Source organism: Heterodontus francisci, chromosome 6 (genome assembly GCF_036365525.1).
Source record: "Heterodontus francisci isolate sHetFra1 chromosome 6, sHetFra1.hap1, whole genome shotgun sequence".
NCBI lineage: Eukaryota > Metazoa > Chordata > Chondrichthyes > Heterodontiformes > Heterodontidae > Heterodontus > Heterodontus francisci.
The window spans coordinates 61,096,125-61,115,247 of record NC_090376.1 but is presented as its reverse complement, the minus strand read 5'-3'; the positions used below and the strand labels follow the sequence as shown (position 1 = coordinate 61,115,247).

General features: G+C 42.8%; 1 protein-coding gene across 2 annotated transcripts in view; it reads left to right on the top strand.

Moving 5' to 3' along the window:
• The window catches only part of dync2h1 (dynein cytoplasmic 2 heavy chain 1), an 836,995-nt gene that overhangs the window by 116,796 nt on the left and 701,076 nt on the right, over positions 1-19,123 (top strand). For both annotated transcript variants that reach the window (XM_068033753.1, XM_068033752.1), the window contains exons 26-29: positions 33-203; positions 2,483-2,865; positions 17,571-17,703; positions 18,534-18,651. In XM_068033753.1, the coding sequence (XP_067889854.1) occupies positions 33-203; positions 2,483-2,865; positions 17,571-17,703; positions 18,534-18,651 (805 nt within the window). The remainder of the gene's footprint in view (positions 1-32; positions 204-2,482; positions 2,866-17,570; positions 17,704-18,533; positions 18,652-19,123) is intronic.

Below are 19,123 nucleotides of genomic sequence, written 5' to 3'. Positions count from 1 at the left end.
ATTTATTTAACCTTTTTTTGCTCTTTCTGCAGACATTAGTCCCTGTTCTGAAATATGTCCGTGGAGAACATCTCTCCCAGGATCACTGGCTGGACCTGTTTCGTCTGCTAGGCATGCCCAGAGGCACCACAATAGAGAAATTACAATTTGGAGACTTGTTGAAAGTGGCAGATGTCATAGTAGCAAAATCTTCAGACCTAAAAGTATGAACTAATGGTTATTGCTGGTAACTAAAATAATGTAGCTGCAAATTAAATTAAATGGACAACTTTTAAACAGTTGATAGTACTTTTTATGAGAAGCATCATTGTATTTTTGAAACTATCACCTAAAGTTTACACAACAGCATGGTTATCAGGAAAAACTAATAGTTTTGCTGTATTGCCAGGCAATTTTTTAGCTTGTGTTTTTTTTGTATGTAACTGAGTGCAAGCATACCAAAAAAATTAAATGTTTTTTTATCACTTTTCTTTGTTTATTTTGCTCAAGGTTATATTTATTACTTTGTTCTGTTTTCAGCTTGTAATTTTTCTTTGTGCTGTTCTTTCTGGCTCTTTATTGGCTTTGATTTTCTTTATTTTGCTTTTTTTTGGCTAATGCTGACTTTCATTTTGCTATCATTTCAGCCTTTCAGAATTTCTGAAAACACAAAGCAGCAGATATTGGTCTAGGCCTGTTTTTAAGCTCAGACTCTGGTTGCGTGACTACTGTGTGCCTCACCTAAGAGCCCCGAGGATCAATGAAAATTGATGCTTGGGCCTCATCAGCATACCTGGCCTGAGCTACCATTGTTGGTCACATCTTCACAGGCAGCTTGCCTGAATGAAGACTTCAATTTCATTGGCTACATACTGAAATGGGAGGTTGGAGCAGGAAACATGGGGTGTGGAGAGGGGGATATGATCGTGAATCCTGTGGTGTTGGGGGAACACTCCTGATCCTCCAGCTTCAGAAAACAGTCATTAAAAAAAAAAATCCTGTGAGGGCCCAGTCTGGCATTTGCCAATTAATTTCTGGATGGAATCTTTCAACAGACATTAGCTCCCAGTTTACATAGTTCAAGGGACTAGCACCTGTTATAGGCATTCACCCGGGATGCCTAAAAGTAGGACCTCATGAATTTAGTTGTGTTATCAGCACATGTGCAGGTTGTCCCACTGCTAAATTGGTTTGCTCTGTGGCAGTTTTACACTTTAGAAACAGGTGCAACCCATGCCAGTTTCTACCTCAAACTCAGATAGCAATCAATCTGTGTAATGTACCAACTTCAGGAACAAAATGCAGTTGAGAAAAATGATTTTTAATGGAATCGTGCTATTGGGCAAAGTTGGAGCTCATCAGAACAGTAATCTGCACTTCTCTTATTTTTATATTAAAACCATTTTTTTTATCTGTCTCTTCATTGACTTTGCCCACTGATTGCAGGGCTTTAATCCTTAGCATAATGGCACTGATTAGTCCCTTTCTCAGTGAACACATTACTGAGAATATACCTGCCCCCCAGTTTTCCCTATTAAATTCTTCATTCCTCCAACCACATTATCTGTTCTTGTCCCTCAGCTGTGCCACCTGTTCTAGACTGTTTCCTGCTCCTCTCCCCTACCAATGCTAGTTACACTTCCCTTCTGTTCTTTGTTTTACTTTTTTGATTTGTCTGCTGTGCCCGTAACATTAACAGTAGTTGTGGTGAAATAAATTATTTTTACATTATTACATTTTTACATTATTATTCCCGCAATGACCACCTGCTGTTGTTTCCAAAACAGCACTGATTTCAATCCATAAGTTAATATGAACTGTACGAATACAGCATGAAGACTTCAGTGCCTGGAGCAAAAACTTTTTTTTTATCATTTCAAGCATAAAGCTTATTCAGTCCAAGATTTCAATCACAATAATTATTACCAAGTCACTTAAATAATAATACACTCTGTGTTGCATACTGTAATGCACTGATTGTGATAAAGCATCATATCCTCTGACTCACCAAGTGTAATTCTATTAGAGTTGCACCAGCTTGTAACATATATGTCATCTTCATCCTTGCCTTTTAATTAATTGTTACAATTAAGCTCGTAAATCTACCAATGAAATGGAGAATTCTTTCCTTCCTCTACTATTAGCAGAAGTTTTATATTTTATGAGTGTATCTGTTAGTACTTTGAATTATACAGAACTTGATTCGGGTTGTTCTTTATTGTTCTAAATAAATGTTAGACTACAAGACGTTTAATATGGATATTCTTTATTCACATCTTTAATTCCTAAATAATGTGCAGTATTCTCAGCAGTGACTTCAAAGTAGTTACCTGTAGTTGTTCACTTGCTGAGATTTCTTAAAGACAGATTTGTTATTGCTTCTTATTGAGCATACCATTTTATTTCAAACTGTTCTTTGTATTTGTCAGTTTTGCTGAAGAACTTGTAATTGATTGACCTGTTGGAATTAATTGATCAGTAGTGTTTGTAACTTTCCTTTCAGGAACTCAACAGTCGAGCACAAGGGGAAGTCTCCATTAGAGAAGCTTTGCGGGAGCTTGACTTGTGGGGGGCTGCGTCAGTCTTTATGATGACTGATTATCAGGACAGCCAGAAAATAACTATCAAGCTGATTAAAGATTGGAAAGACATTGTTAACCAGGTTGGAGATAACCAATGCCTACTCCAGACCCTTAAGGACTCCCCCTACTATAAAGGGTTTGAGGACAAAGTGTCCATTTGGGAAAATAGATTGGCGGATCTTGATGAATATTTACACAATTTAAATCAAATTCAAAGGAAATGGGTCTATCTGGAGCCAATTTTTGGTCGTGGAGCTCTACCTAAAGAACAGGGACGCTTTAAGAGAGTTGATGATGATTTCAGGTCAGTTTTATATTGAATTTAAAAAAACTGTTGAAGTAGGTTTTTAATGAATAAATTTTGTTTTATTTATGCACATACTAGGGGATTGAGTTTCTACTTTGGGCACAATCGGAAAATTGTGACCCAAATGTGCTCAAAATTATTCTGGTTAGGTATAGTTCATGTTTCTGCTAAATCATTTGCATAATCACAACAAATCTTCCATGAACCTGTGCAATCAGGCATGTAATGGAATGTAATTATTTATATTTTTCTTTCCATTAAGAAGTATTCATTAGTGCATTTAGAAGTAATAACATAGTCCACCTTTATTGATACAGCCGAAAATGGATTTATCACTGAAAGCAGGCATTTTTAATAAGCGTTCAGACATTGAGCAACCTGTTTTTTAAAAAAAAAATTGGACCGTTTACTAATTTCATTGGTGTACACTAGCCAATTTCTTAGTAAATTAAAATGTTCTTGATATGAAAAACTTTAAAAGTGTCTGTGCACCTAAGAAAGTTAGTGCAATTGGAAGAGTCTTTCCTAACTAGAGTAATTGGCAGGAACTGGGGGTGTGGCCAGTTTTGTGGGAGGTATCTGATTTGGGAGAATCTGATCTTAAACTAGTATAAAAGATTGTGGAACCCTGATCATAAATGATTTTGGGTCTTTCTCACTTAGGTAAAAAAATCCCATGATCTTTTGTGCTGGTTCAACTATTTCTGTCCCTTTTGAGCTGATGTTGCTAACATAAAGGAGTGGAAACTCTACCCCTAGTTAACTTTAATAGAAAATTTAAAGTGAATTGATTGAAATTCAGATTTACATTTGGAAACAGCTAATGAGAAAGCAATGAACACATCAGTCCTAGAAGCTTATGTCTCTAATTTTAGCAAAAATTGTTAACTTGCTGTGTGGGGCATTTTAAAATAATTTTCATCTATATGCTAATTTTGTAAAACTGAATAACTCTTGAGCAGAAATTTCTCAAAAGGCCAAATTCTGCCAAGATTCCAAATTGACCAGAACTAATCTTTGATCTGTGTTTAACACCTAGATTAATTGAAGTTTGGTTATCAAACCCCTGTTCAGAATGCCATGCACTCAGGAAAAGTTATCACTGCCTCCTCTGACCTTTTGCAACCTTCTGTAGCTACTTAGACTCCTCTGCAGCAGTTTTCCACCATTTAATTGTAGTTTCTGAATGGAGATTGTAGAAGAAATCTGGCTTGGATAATTTTAAAAAAAATTACAGACCTCATAGGACCATTTGAGTGAGCTGCAGCAATTTTTGCCAGACTTGAGATAGTAACGTGACAATAAATTTATGTACAAATTCTACAAAACCAGTTGTCCAATTTGCTGCACTGCATGAACTATTGCATTATTTAATATGCTCAATGTCCTTAAAGTAGTAGTCATGTAGTTTCAATTTATTGTTGGTTTTAAATAGAAAAGTAAGTATGTTTTAGCAGCGAGTTTGTGCTTTGTGTGTTGAAAAGGGGGAATCATTGAAAAAGAAACAGGGCAATTAAATCACCATTTAAAAAAAAAATCAAAGAGCACCAGTTCTGGATGAAACTAATACAAGAGTACTTAATAATAAATTGGCAATAGGAAGAATGCTTTGCTGAAGTTTCTAACTGCTGCTTAGACACAAAATGGCAGCAGAAGACTGCATGATACTGTGCCTGAATTTATAAAAGATAATAGGTGTGTGATAGTGGAGATATATATCTGTTAACTTGAAATCTGTAATGGGTAATCAAAATACAGTCAAGAAATTCAAAGCAAACCAGTGATGATTGTGGAAGGCAGGCTCTTTATAACAGACCTAGAATTTTCCTGTGGTTGATAATGTGATATTATACATCTAACGTACAGAAAGTATTTGGTAGGATCCACCATGAGAGATGCATGGCTGAATTAAAAGCTCTTGAAATAATCAATTAGATAATTAATTTTGTAGTAGATCATTGTCAGTTCTATTTGAGCAGTTGCATATGCTTGAGGCTGTCAAGAGTGGATCATAGAAGCCTTGCTGTTCTGACTTTGCTGAGAGATCTATAGATTAACTTAGTTTGTGGATGACTGCACGCTGTGGGCTGAATTTAATGAGCTTGCCACGGGTCCTGGCAGCGGACCTAGAAGTGTGTGCCGTTCCCACTAGTCACGTGGGTGGCTGGCCCACTGCAATCATACAGTGGGTCGCCACTTAGTATAATGGAGGCACGAGGCCTGGCCAATCATAGTATGGGTGGGATGTGAGGCACCGAACATGGTGTCATTTGACTCCGGAGGAGGTGCTGGTGCCATATTTAAAGGCTTGCCAGCCCTGCTTGCAGTGTTTCCTTGCATTCATTTGCTGTTCCCTGTTTGCAGCTGAGACCCGTGCTGCAGTGACTCTGAACCCTCACCCCTCTGAGGTGGACCTCTCAGGATGGCAGAGACAAGACACAGGGTAGATCCACGGTTTAGTCATGACTCCCTCCAGATACTCCTGCAGGCTGCAACGGAAAGGCATGAGGTCCTATTCCCCAGCAATGGCAAGAAGTGGTCCTCCTGCCTGACCAAGCAAGCCTGGATGGAGATCGCTGAAGAGGTCAGCAGCTGTGGTGTCACTTCCTGGATATGGGTACAGTGTCGCAAGAGGGTCAATGATCTCCATTGTTCTGCCAAGGTGGCTGCTGCACACCCCTGTTTTTTGTTGATTGCAAGTGGCTACGCAGGAGGAAGCGGGACATTGAGAGGGACGTACTGCAACGGCAATGGCAAAGTGGGTGATGCGTCACCTGATCCTGACAGATGCATGGCTACATCTCAGCCGCAGGCCACCTTCTTTCAAAACTCACCCCTATTAACTCCCCTGAGAGCGGATGGGAGAATGAGCTATATAGGATACCCCAGTAGGGAACGAGGGGCTGACACAGGCAGCATTGTCATGTTGATCTCTCTGCGAAGTATTGCTATCTCCCTCTTTCCGCTTGCAGGACAAGAGGGCCCATAACAGCAGGGAGATATCCTGGACTGGTGGAGGAATACCAGACATCCTGCCTCTAGAACATAGAACATTACAGCGCAGTACAGGCCCTTCAGCCCTCGATGTTGCGCCGACCTGTGAAACCATCTGACCTACACTGTTCCATTTTCATCCATATGTCTATCCAATGACCACTTAAATGCCCTTAAAGTTGGCGAGTCTACTACTGTTGCAGGCAGGGCGTTCCACGCCCCTACTACTCTGTAAAGAAATTACCTCTCACATCTGTCCTATATCTATCACCCCTCAACTTAAAGCTATGTCCCCTCGTGTTTGCCATCACCATCCGAGGAAAAAGGCTCTCACTATCCACCCTTTCCAACCCTCTGATTATCTTATATGTCTCTATTAAGTCACCTCTCCTCCTCCTTCTCTCCAACGAAAACAACCTCAAGTCCCTCAGCCTTTCCTCGTAAGACCTTCCCTCCATACCAGGCAACATCCTAGTAAATCTCCTCTGCACCTTTTCCAAAGCTTCCACATCCTTCCTGTAATGCGGTGACCAGAACTGCACGCAATACTCCAGGTGCGGTCTCACCAGAGTTTTGTACAGCTGCAGCATGACCTCGTGGCTCCGAAACTCGATCCCCCTACTAATAAAAGCTAACACACCATATGCCTTCTTAACAGCTCTATTAACCTGGGTAGCAACTTTCAGGGATTTATGTACCTGGACATCAAGATCTCTCTGTTCATCTACACTACCAAGAATCTTCCCATTAGCCCAGTACTCTGCATTCCTGTTACTCCTTCCAAAGTGAATCACCTCACACTTTTCCGCATTCAACTCCATTTGCCATCTCTCAGCCCAGCTCTGCAGCCTATCTATGTCCCTCTGTAACCTACAACATCCTTCGGCACTATCCACAACTCCACCGACCTTCGTGTCATCCGCAAATTTACAGCTGAGGAAGAGGCACTGGAATTAGCCGGGACCCAGGGCGGCCGCTCAATAGCTGATGGTGAGACTAGAGTCTGTACGGAAGTGAGTTAAAATTGACTTCCTTCGACATACAGTTCACTCCTGGAGACCCACATTACCTATGGTTGGCATGAGGTGATCTGCACAGCCTAACCCACACGTTTTTGTGTTCCCTCATGCAGGTCGGCGTCCGCAGGAAATTCAACCAGAAGGGGGACAGCCGCCAACCTCTGAGGAGGATCCGCACTCAGAGGATGCAGTGTCCCATGACTCTCCTGCATCTTGCACCAGCGCAGATACTTTCACCTCAATGGATTTCTGCTCGGCTTTAGAATCAGGGTCACTAGCTGGCGAGAGCAACACAAACTCGTCCGAGGAGTTGGCTGAGGCTGAGACAGCAGAGGCCTCTGGCATTTGGAGGACTGTGGATGGTCAGATCCATGTTGAGCCCCAGGTTGATGACAAATTTCTGGTGTCGGCAGCACAGGGCATGCTGGAGTTGCAGAGAAATAAAGCAACTTATGGCGGAGCTGCCAGAGGCAATAAGCAGCCATGAACAGACAATGGAGGAGTCCATTCATGCCATGAGTGCTGCCATGTCTCAGGTGTGTGAGTGCATGACTTCCTCCATCGGGAGGTTGACAACCCTCATGGAGAGCCAGATCCCACAAATGTGCGCAGACCTGCAAACCATCGCCTTAACCATGTGCTCTACGCAGCAGTGGCAAGGCGAGCAGAAGATGAGGTGCGTGGGGTCTTCTCAAGGTCCTCATCCTTCTCTGGTGAGCAGGGAGGTTCAAATGAGCCTCGAAAGGAAGGAGGAAAGGCTGACCTCCACATCTGGGGGCTCCCCTCAGGGTGCTCAGAGTGTGGACTCTGGCGCCTCAGCCCCTCTGCTAGTGAGCCCGGCTCCAGCAGCTGCAACCCCTGAGGAGAGTCCTGCACCAATGCAGGAAACCCCCTCGGGCAGCCAGAAGATGGCCACCAAAGTCATCACAAGTCAAGGGGCAGCCTAACTTCAGCCCAGCTGCTAGCGATGTGTTCACACCTCATAGAGGCACTTGCAAACGTATAAACAAAACTACCTAGAGACACTTGAGGGTTCATGGGTGTTTGAAATTTGACATGTGTTGCATCATATAAAATTCTTTTGTTCAAGCAATTAACCTTCATTGTGTAAAAGTGATTATTCGATCATGCATTAATTGTGAGCTGCTGACTTTCCCCTTCCCCCTGAGTAGAATGCCAATCTAAAGCACAGCTCGCAATTGAATATGATCTCCCATGCGCACTAGCGCGTGGTTCAGCTAGATGCTAGGCACTGAACACAAATAGAAAGGATACGACAGACTGCATGCATTAAGGTGAGTCTTTATTGTGTTTTCTCTGAGTGGCCATCAGGGTAGCTGGAAGAGGGTACTATAAGATTGTCTCTTGCCTCCTTGGCCGTTGTTCAAACTGCTTGGCCTCCGATACAAGGGCTTAAACATCCAGTGCTGCCTGCTCATCTCCCTCCTCCGCATCCTCTTCATCGGTGGAGGAGTGTCGCTTAGTCGTGTCATCATCATGCAAGGCTTCCTCCCTCTGCAGTGCTAGACTGTGCAGAGCACAGTAGACCACAACGATATGTAAAACCCTTGAAGCATGGCTCCACCGAATCGATCTTGGCAACGGAATCTCACCTTCAGCGGCCCAATGGTCTGCTTGATGGGTCGCTCGGGTGGACCCTTGGAAAGTGTTGTATATCTTCACCGCTGAATTGTGAGGGTTCCTCACAGACATGAGTAGCCAAGTCTTCAGTGGGTAGCTCTTGTCCCTGAGAATCCATTCCTGAAGGCGAGAAGGGGGCCTGAAAAGCTCTGGCACCTGGGACTGTCAAAGTATGTAGGTGTCGTGGCTGCTTCCTGGCAAGCGGGCACACACCTGCAGGAAATGATTTCGGTGGTTGCAGATGTTGATCGAACGGAAGCCCTTCATACGTACATACGACCTAGGAGCAGGAGTAGGCTATTTGGCCCCTCGAGTCTGCTCCACTGTTCTATAAGATCATGGCTGATCTGTTTGTGGACTCAACTCCACTTTCCTACTTACCCCCGATACCCTTTGACTGCCTTTTTTAAGAATCTGTGTACCTCTGCCTTAAAAACATTCAATGACCCTGCCTCGACTGCTGTCCAGGGAAGAGCGTTCCACAGACGCATGACACTCTGAGAAAAAAATTCTCCTCATCTCTGTCTTAAATGGGAGACTCCTTATTTTTAAACTGTGCCCCCTAGTTTTAGTCTCTCCCACGGGGGGAAACATCCACCCTGTCAAGTCCCCTCAGGATCTTATGTTTCAATAAGATCACCTCTCATCCTTCTAAACTCCAATGAATACAGACCTAACCTGTCCAACCTTTCCTCATAAGATAGCCCTCTCATCCCAGGAATCAGTCGATTGAACCTTCTCCGAACTGCTTCCAACGCAATTATATCTATTTTAAGGAGACTAAAACTGTACACAGTCTAGATGTGGTCTCACCAATGCCCTATACAACTGTAGCAAAACATCTCGAGTTTTATATTCCACTCCCCTTGCAATAAATGACAGCATTGCATTCGCCTTCTTAATCACTTGCTGTACCTGCATCCTAATTTTTTTGTGTTTCGTGTACTAGGGCACCCAGATCCCTCTGCATCTCAGAGTTCTGAAATCTCTCTCCATTTAAATAATATGTTGCTTTTCTATTTTTCTGGCCAAAGTGGACAAGTTCACATGTTCCCACATTATACTCCATCTGCGAAATCTTTTCCCACTCATCTAACCTATCTATATCCCTTTGCAGACTCCTTATGTCCTCTTCACAACTTACTCTCCTACCTATCTTCGTGTCATCAGCAAATTTTGCAACCATACATTCTGTCTCTTGATCCAAGTCATTGATATAGATTGTAAATAGTTGAGGCTCCAACACTGATCCCTGTGACACTCCACTAGTTACAGCGTGCCAACCTAAAAACAACCCATTTATGCCTACTCTCTATTTGCTGTTAGCTAACCAATCCTCTATCCATGCTAATATATTACCCCCTACACCATGAGCTCTTATTTTGTTTAGTAACCTTTGATGTGGCAGTTTGTCAAATGCCTTCTGGAAATCCAAGCACACCACATCCACATGTTCCACTTTATCCACATTGCTTATTACTCCCTCAAAGAACTGTAATAAATTAGTCAAACACTAGTTCCCCTTCACAAAACCATGTTGACTTTGCCTGATTTCATTGAGATTTTCTAAATGGCCTGCTATAACCTCCTTAATAATGGATTCCAGCAGTTTCTCTATGACAGATGTTAGCTAACTGGCCTGTAGTTTCTTGCTTTCTGTCTCGCTCCTTTCTTGAATAGCAGAGTTCATTCGTTATTTTCCAATCTGATGGAACCTGTCCAGAACCTAGGGAATTTTGGAAAATTAAAACCAATGCATCCACTATCTCAGCAGCCTCTTTGATGTTTCCTGCTACTGAACGTGGCTGGCTGGTCTGTTGGAGCCTTGATGGCCACATACATGCAATCTATCACACCTTGCATCTGGGGAAATCCGGTGATGGCCCCAAATCCAATGGCCCTCTCTGCCTGACTGTCGGGTAGCACACATGGTTGCCGGCCCTCTTGAGCAGGCCATTGGTCACCTTCCTGATGCAGCAGTGGGCTGCTGCTTGGGACATCCCACACATGTCCCCGGTGGATCCTTAGAATGATCCAAATGTGTAAACGTTAAGTGCTATGGTGATCTTCAGAGCCACAGGCATAGCATAATCCTCGAATCCCATAGGTCGCAACCCATCCTGCAGCAGGGCATGTAAGTTGGTGATGGCCTCCCTGGAGAAGTGTTGTCATGGCTGACGATGGCACTTGGACATTTGGAGGCGGCTGATTCGGGTGTGCCCTTCTTGGCATGGCTGGCTGCTGCTGCTCTCATCATAGAGTTTCACTGGCTGCCACAGCTGCTGCTTGGCCCTCCCTCCATCAGAGGTGCTGCAACATGCCATGGGGTCCAAAAAGACAGGGTTTATGAGACCCATGCCAGGTGATCAGTGGGCCTACAGAGTGCTGTCGATGCAGAGATGACCCTGCAATGGGCAGCTGAGCTTTTGCTACTTCTGGCAGAATCCCTGATGACCCTCAGTGCCCACCCTTGCTGATAGTAGACCCTTTCCTCCAGCAGTATGGGTGACTAAAGATCTCAGCCAGCAGTTTGGTCGCTCGATACAGACAAAGCCACCCTGTTGCAGACCACCTGAGACCTTGCTCAGCCGGCACTCTCATCCAAGACCCCGAGCCCCCGCCCCCCCCAGCAGAGTGCACTGCACTGTAGGGCAACAATGGTCTCCACACCCTCTCTTCCCCTATGCAGTGCTGGACATGACTGCCTACACATCGTGGCATGCCAACAGCTTTTAACGGTAGGGAATCTGAAGGCACATGAGGGCTACCCACTTTCCACTTAATCCCAAGGCACCCATTGAATCCCGATGAATTAGATGAAAATGTATTAGAAGTAAGTGCTGTACAATTTAAATTACATTCCCGTCATGGCGGGGCGGCGATGCTGCCTTGGTGCTTTCGCGCCCCTGACTAAATCTGGAACCGACGTTACGACGCTGGATTTCTGGGTCTGACGCGATTCTTCATCTCCCCACGCCACTATTGCTGCTCCAGATGGCCACACTAAATTCAGCCGTGTGTGTGGGTGTTGAGTATATGTGTGTGTGTGTTGAGTGAGTGTGTGTTGTGTGTGTGTTGAGTGAGTGTGTGTTGTGTGTGTGTTGAGTGAGTGTGTGTTGTGTGTGTGTTGAGTGAGTGTGTGTTGTGTGTGTGTTGAGTGAGTGTGTGTTGTGTGTGTGTTGAGTGAGTGTGTGTTGTGTGTGTGTTGAGTGAGTGTGTGTTGTGTGTGTGTTGAGTGAGTGTGTGTTGTGTGTGTGTTGAGTGAGTGTGTGTTGTGTGTGTGTTGAGTGAGTGTGTGTTGTGTGTGTGTTGAGTGAGTGTGTGTTGTGTGTGTGTTGAGTGAGTGTGTGTTGTGTGTGTGTTGAGTGAGTGTGTGTTGTGTGTGTGTTGAGTGAGTGTGTGTTGTGTGTGTGTTGAGTGAGTGTGTGTTGTGTGTGTGTTGAGTGAGTGTGTGTTGTGTGTGTGTTGAGTGAGTGTGTGTTGTGTGTGTGTTGAGTGAGTGTGTGTGTGTGTGTGTATGTGTTGAGTATGTGTGTGTGGGGGTGAATGTTGAGTATGTGTGTGTGTGTGTGTGTGTGTTGGGAGGCGGGGTGGGTGTTGAGAGAGTGTGTGTGTTGGGAGGCGGGGTGGGTGTTGAGAGAGTGTGTGTGTGTGTTGGGAGGCGGGGTGGGTGTTGAGTATGTGTGTGTGGGAGAGGTGTGTGGCTTTTCCTAAAAAGGCCTGGGAAAATATACAGAAATTGAACAGTGTTGCAGATTAAACCAATTATGTTTAATATTGAGAAATCTAAGACAACAATAAAACTTAATAGCACCTTTGACATAATAAACTATCCTATGGTGCTTCACAGGAGCATTACAAAGCAAAATTTGACCCTGAGCCACTTAGAATGATATTAGGGCAAAGGCTTGGTCAAAGATTAGGTTTTAAGGAGCATCATGAAGGAGGAAAGAGAGGCAGAGAGGGTTAAGGAGGGAATTCCAAAGCTTAAGGCCTTGACAGCTGAAGGTACAGCCACCGATGATGTAGCAATTAAAATCTAAGATGCTGAAGAGGCCAGACTTACAGGAGCGCAGATATCTCTGAGAGCTGTAGGCCTGGACAAGATTAGAGATGGGGAGGGGTGAGGCCATGAAGGGATTTGAAAATGAGGATGAGAATTTTTAAATCGACATGTTGCTTAACCGGGAGCCAGTGTCGGTCAGCGAGCACAGAAGTGATGGGTGAATGGGACTTAATGCTTATGGAAGGTAGAATGTGGGAGGCCGGCCTGGAGTGCGTTGGGATAGTCAAGTCTCGAGATAACAAAGGCATGGATGAGGATTTCAGCAACTGATGAGCTGAGGCAGGGAAGTCGAGCGATGTTTCGGAGGTGGAAATAGTTGGTCTTAGTGATGACGCAGATATGTAGTTGGAAGCTCATCTTGGGGTCACATATGACACCAAGGCTGCCTCAGACGTCTGGTTCAGTCTCAGACGGTTGCCAGGGAGAGGGATTGAGTCGCTAGCTAAGGAACAGAGTTTTTAGCCAGGACCAAAGACATAGGCTTTGGCGTTCCCAATATTTATTTGGAGAAAGTGCTGGTCTACTAATACTGGATGTCAGGCAAGCAGTCTGACGATTTCGAGATGGGAGAGGTTGAGAGAGATGGTGGTGAGGTAGAGCTGATATAAGACAATTTATATATTGATATTAAAATTAGCAAGCCTATAACTATTTGAAGGATTTATTGTTAAATAGGTTTCAAACAGAAATGGATGTAAACATGATTATTGAACAAGCAATTAAAAAATAATCACCATGTGACTAGAACTGCTAGGGGAAGAAGAAATTATTATTCATAAGTAGACCCATAGAGTGTAATTCTCGGGATAAATTGAATCTGCATGTGTTGTTTTGTCCTTCATTCTTCACTATACATGCAAATACACAAAAAAGAAAAGAATAAAATTGTTCTCAGCCTCAGTGTGATGTAAGGCAAAGTTTGGAGATTGACACATTGGTGAAAAGGAAGATTTGAAAGACTAAAAGGAATATTGGAAAAGGGTCATGTAATATAGAAGGAAAATATATATGAAAAGTAAAAGGGTAGGATTCTAGTCTCAAGTTTTAATCCTTCTTCAATATGCTAGTTGTGCTGTGGGAGTGGAGAGTAGCCAATCTAATACATTAGCTTGCATTTTACTAATCCCCTGGGGACAGACCGGGAAGTGGGGGTGGAGGGTGCAGTAAAATGGCAAGGGAAGGCGGTGGGGGGGGGGGGGGGGGGGGTGCTGAAATGCCCATCTTCTTGCCACCGCCATGCCATCTTGCCAGTGGTAGGGAAGGTGGCGGATTGCCCTCCTACCCAGAGGCCAATTGAGCCACTTAAGTGGTGAATTAAGGGCCTCTTCTCACCGCCGCTGGCATTTTACTAGTGGCTGGGAGGACCCTGTGCTATGTGGGGAGATTGCCAGGTAAACTCTGGTGCCCTGCCAGCAGACTTGAGGGTGGGGGAGTGGGGAAACGGGCCCTGCTCTTCAGGCACTCTTTGGCCCATGGAGGGGACCCCTGATGGCAATGGCCACCTCTGGCAGCAACGCCACCTAACTTCACCAACCCCACCACCCCCTCGCTGGGGCCTGCCTGACTGGCCTGGGCGCCCCCAGCCCCCATTTACTTCATTGTGAGAGCTCTGTCCATCCATTGTGTCCTCTTCTTCCAGGTACAGTCCCAGCAGTGGCCACCATTCCTGGTGACACTGCTGAGGCTGCTAAGTGCTGGCCCTCCGAATGGCCGGCAGCTCTTGAGGGCGGGTGGCCATCCTTAATAGGGACCCTGCTGGCAAGATGCGGCCCTGGGTCCCACAGATCATTGAAGCGGGGTCGCTCCTGCATTTGGGCCTGCCAGTGGAACTGCTGCCGCGATGACTAAATACAGCTTATTGCTCGAGAAAGGAGAGAAGAATAAACTGTGGAACGAGAGACTCTTCAGTTGTGGGCAAAACTCATTAGAACCCATTATTACAGATAAAATTAGTGAGCATTTAGAAATATATAGGTTATTCAAGGTCAGCCAGCTGAGAAAGATAATTTAAGCAAGAAAACCGTATTAGAAAAAGTAATGGTGCTAAAGACTGACATATCCCCAGCAAATGTGAAGCTTTCCTTCCCAGGGTTTTAAAGGAAGTTTGTGGGGAAATTACAGCTGCGTTAGCCATAGTCTTCCAAAGTGCACTTGATTCAGGAATTGCCCCTTTAGATTGGAAAGTTGCATTATTTAAGAAAGATGATAGAGAAGAAGGAAATTATAGATTTGTTAATCTAACATCTGTTGTGGGGAAGTCATTGGAATCTATAATTAAGGACAGAGTTACTGAGAACTTTTGAGAAATTTGAGTTGAGCAGAGACAGCCAGCATGGCTTTTTACAGAGTAAGTGATATCTAACGAACCTAATTGAATTTTTTGAGAAATTAACAGAAGTAGTAGACATTGGAAGGAACTGACTGATGGTGTCTGACAAGGATTTGTGCTGGGGCCTCAGCTATTCACGATATTTATTAATAACTTAGATAAAATAATAGAGCCACATATTGAAGTTTGCTGATGGCACAGAAATTGGTGACATAGTAAGTGATGTAGGCAGGAATATAAAATTGGAGAGATAATGATAGATTACGTGTATGGGCTAAACTGTGGCAGATGAATTTCAATGTAGGTAAGTATGAGGTTATCCATTTTTGACCAAAAAAAGTAGAATCTAGTTTTTTTTTAAATGGTGAAAAGCTAGGAGTAGTGGAGGTCCAAAGAGGTTTAGGAGTGAGTGTTCACAGATCACTAAAATGTAATGGTCACAGAGTCATAGAATGGTTACAGCACAGAAGAAGGCCATTTGGCATGTCATTCCATGCCAGTTCTCTGCAAGAGCAACTCACCTAGTCCCCAGCCCTTCCATTTTTCCATGGCCCGGAAAATCTTTTCTTTTCAGATAATTATTCAGTTTTCTTTTGAAGGCCTCAATTGAATCTGCCTCCCCCACACTCTCAGGCAGTGCATTCCAGATCCTGATCACTTGCTGCGTAAAAAGAAAAATTCTCCATAGTTGGCAGGAAAAAAGACAGAGGCGCAAGGGGAGAGCCAACTGTGCAACAGCCCCAACTAACAAATTTCTCTGCAGCACCTGTGGAAGAGCCTGTCACTCCAGAATTGGCCTTTATAGCCACTCCAGGCGCTGCTTCACCTTAAATTGGTGTCCTCTGGTTCTGGTTCCAGTTTCTCCCTATCTAGTCTCTCTGGAACCCTCATGATTTTGAACACTTCTATCAAATCTCCTCTTAAGGGCAACAGACCCAGATTCTCCAACCAATCCACGTAACTGAACTTCCTCAACCCTGGAACCAGTCTTGTGAATCTTTTCTTCGCCCTCTCTAAGGCTTTAGCATCCTTCTGAAAGTGTGGTGCCCAGAACTGTAAAGAATACTCCAGTTGAGGCCGAGCCAGTAATTTATACAGGTTTACCATAACTTCCTTGTTTTTGTACTCTATGCCCTTATTTATAAAGCCCAGGATCCCATATGCTTTATTAAGCACTTTCTCAACCTGCCCTGCAACCTTCAATGATTTGTGCACTCAAACCCCCAGGTCTCTCTCTTCCTGCACCCCCTTTAGAATTGTACCCCTTAAATTTATATTGCCTCTCCTCGTTCTTCCTACCAAAATGTATCACTTCACAATTTTCTGCATTAAATTTCATCTGCCACGCATCCGCCCATTCCACCAGCCTGCCTATGTCTTCTTGAAACTTATCATTATCTTCCTCACCGTTCACAATACTTCCAAGTTTTGTGTCATCTGCAAATTTTGAAATTGTGCTCTTTACACCCAAGTCTAGGTCATTAATGTATATCAAGAAAAGCAGGGTTTTTTTTCTGACACCTGGGGAACCTTCCTCCAGTCCAAAAAACAATCGTTCACAACTACTTTCTGTTTCCTGTCACTCAGCCAATTTCATATCCATGCTGCTATTGTCCCTTTTATTCCATGGGCTCTAACAGGTACAAAAAATAATCAAAAAGGCTAATGGAATGTTAACCTTTATATCTGGAAGGTCAAAATACAAAAAGGGAGCAAGTTTTGATCCAACTATGCAAAGTCCTGGTTAGACATCATCTGCAGTATTCCAGTGGAAATAGTCCAGGTATCTCAAATCTCTTTTCATGGCTATAGTTTCTTGGCACAGCCTAGTGTACAATCTCTACGAGCTCTACTGCTTTAATTTCCTTTCTAGGACATGGCATTTAAACTGTGACCTAATCTATGTATTGTATAAATTTATCATTACTTCTTCAATTTTGTACTCCGTGCCCCTGTTTATAAAAAGCCGAAATATTATTGGCCTTTGAGGTAATTTGATCCCCCTAGGTCTTTCTGTTCATCTGTGGTCTTCAGTGGTTTTCCATTAAGTGTGTAAATGTAGCAACAAAGTTGATTTGATGTGAACCAAAGAATTTGGTATCGATGGATGTTCCTCAGATTGGAAAAGGATTGGAGGTGGTGTACCCTAGGGGTCAGTATAGAGCTCATTTTTGCTTTTGATATACATATATAAATGATTGAACTTAGACATAATGAAGACAATCTTGAAATTTGCTGATGACACAAAAATAGGCAGTTTGTCAAGTAGCAAGGAGAATTGTAAAAGACTAAAGGAAGGCACAGATACATTAGTGCAGCGGTTGAGGCAGAGACCATTGCATCATGTACTAAATATTTGAGGCAGTGTAAAATATAGTGCCATGACGAGAGTACAGAGCAGTGGGATTATTAAAGAACCAGTACAGAACCAGTGGTCCAAATGACCTGTGCTGTAAATTTCTGTATTGTGTTCATTTGCTCATTTCTGTATAATCTGGAAAATATGCCCTAACAGTGGCTTCTGGATCAGAAGATAGTAAGAATTTCATATAGAAGCGTTTATCTTGGTAATGCACAATGTTAATGTAAGGAAAGGTTGGCTAAGCATGGGTAGTTAATACAATGCTGGATCAGTATATTTTATCTTCTCCAGATCAATCATGGCAGATGTTCAAAGGGACAATAGAGTAACTTCACTCTGTATGCGAGCTGGCATCAGACATTCACTCATTACCATATTAGACCAGCTGCAAAGATGCCAGAAGTCACTCAATGAATTTCTGGAGGTAAGAGGTAGCCTGAAATGATTTTTAAAAATCAACATGAATTATCATAAGGAAAACAAAAAATGAAGTTAAATCTAATATTCCTAGATTTTTAAAACCATTTTTGTTTTAGTTATATGGGTGCTTGACCTGCAGAAATCCAATACCATGTTTTAGAGTCTCCAAACCTAAAAAATCTACATCCACCTGTAGAGTTTCTGTTTGTCTAATATATCGTGTTTATTTACTTAAATGGCGAGTTAAGTTGGATAAGTTGTAAAACAGGTAGTTAATCTGACTTTGTTAGTTTCCCGCCAGCCTGGTTAAGATAATATTACCCACTTTGAGTTATGACTTCCTCTCTCACTGCTCTTTTACCATTGTACTGGAGAAAATTTTAGTATATGCTAATAATTATTAGCTATATTTCCCCCAGGGCCTTTGTTAATACTCCTCTCAAAGGCTGCATGACATATAAAATTTATATATTAAAGCATATTATTCCAGTGATTTGCGAATTCCCATAAATGATGTTATAATGTAGGCCCTGATGCATATAAATGATTAACCATGTAGTTAAATAAAAGCAAAGTATTGCAGATGCTGGAAATCTGAAATAAAAACAGAAAGTGCTGGAAATGCTCAGCAGGTCTTGGCAGCATCTGTAGTGAGAGAAGTAGAGTTAACATTTCAGTCTGTGACCTTTCATCAGAACTCTGTTGTTATCCTGTCACACAATGAATTAATATCTTAAGAGGTAACTCGGTTCATCTAAGATCCATATCAACCTTAATATATTATGTATCAATTCTCAATAAATGGATTAATATTTTTAAAACTTCACTATCCAGGAAAAACGTTCAGCATTTCCACGGTTTTATTTCATTGGCGATGATGATTTACTTGAAATCCTGGGACAGTCCACCAATCCTTCTATCATTCAGACTCATCTTCGAAAGCTTTTTGCTGGTATGGCTTCATATCTAATTATGCTGACTCCTGAAACCTAATCATGTTACCTCTAAGCAGTCTCTCTTACAGTTTGGTCTTTTGTGATCTTGTTTTAATCATTCTTTAATCAGTGACCTGTAAATGTTTAATTGTTGAAGAATATAAAAACTGAGTGAAAGGTCTCTGCAAATTAAATGGTTATTAAATGTAATTGTGTTTCCCACTGAATACAGAATTACAGGATTATTTAACATCTACATTCATTTATGCAATTTTAGTCATTAGATAATTAGATGAGTGTCCAAAGAGAACTGTGTTCTCTGGTGTGCGAGCATTCAACAAAGATCATCACTAATATCTGTTCTCAGAGTAATAGGCAGAACATGGAAGTTTTTTTCTCATCAAGGTTACCAATTTATATCCAAAATGAAGCAGTTTCAAAATGATTACATTCATGGAAAAAATGGATGTGCCTGTAGCAGCAACCTAA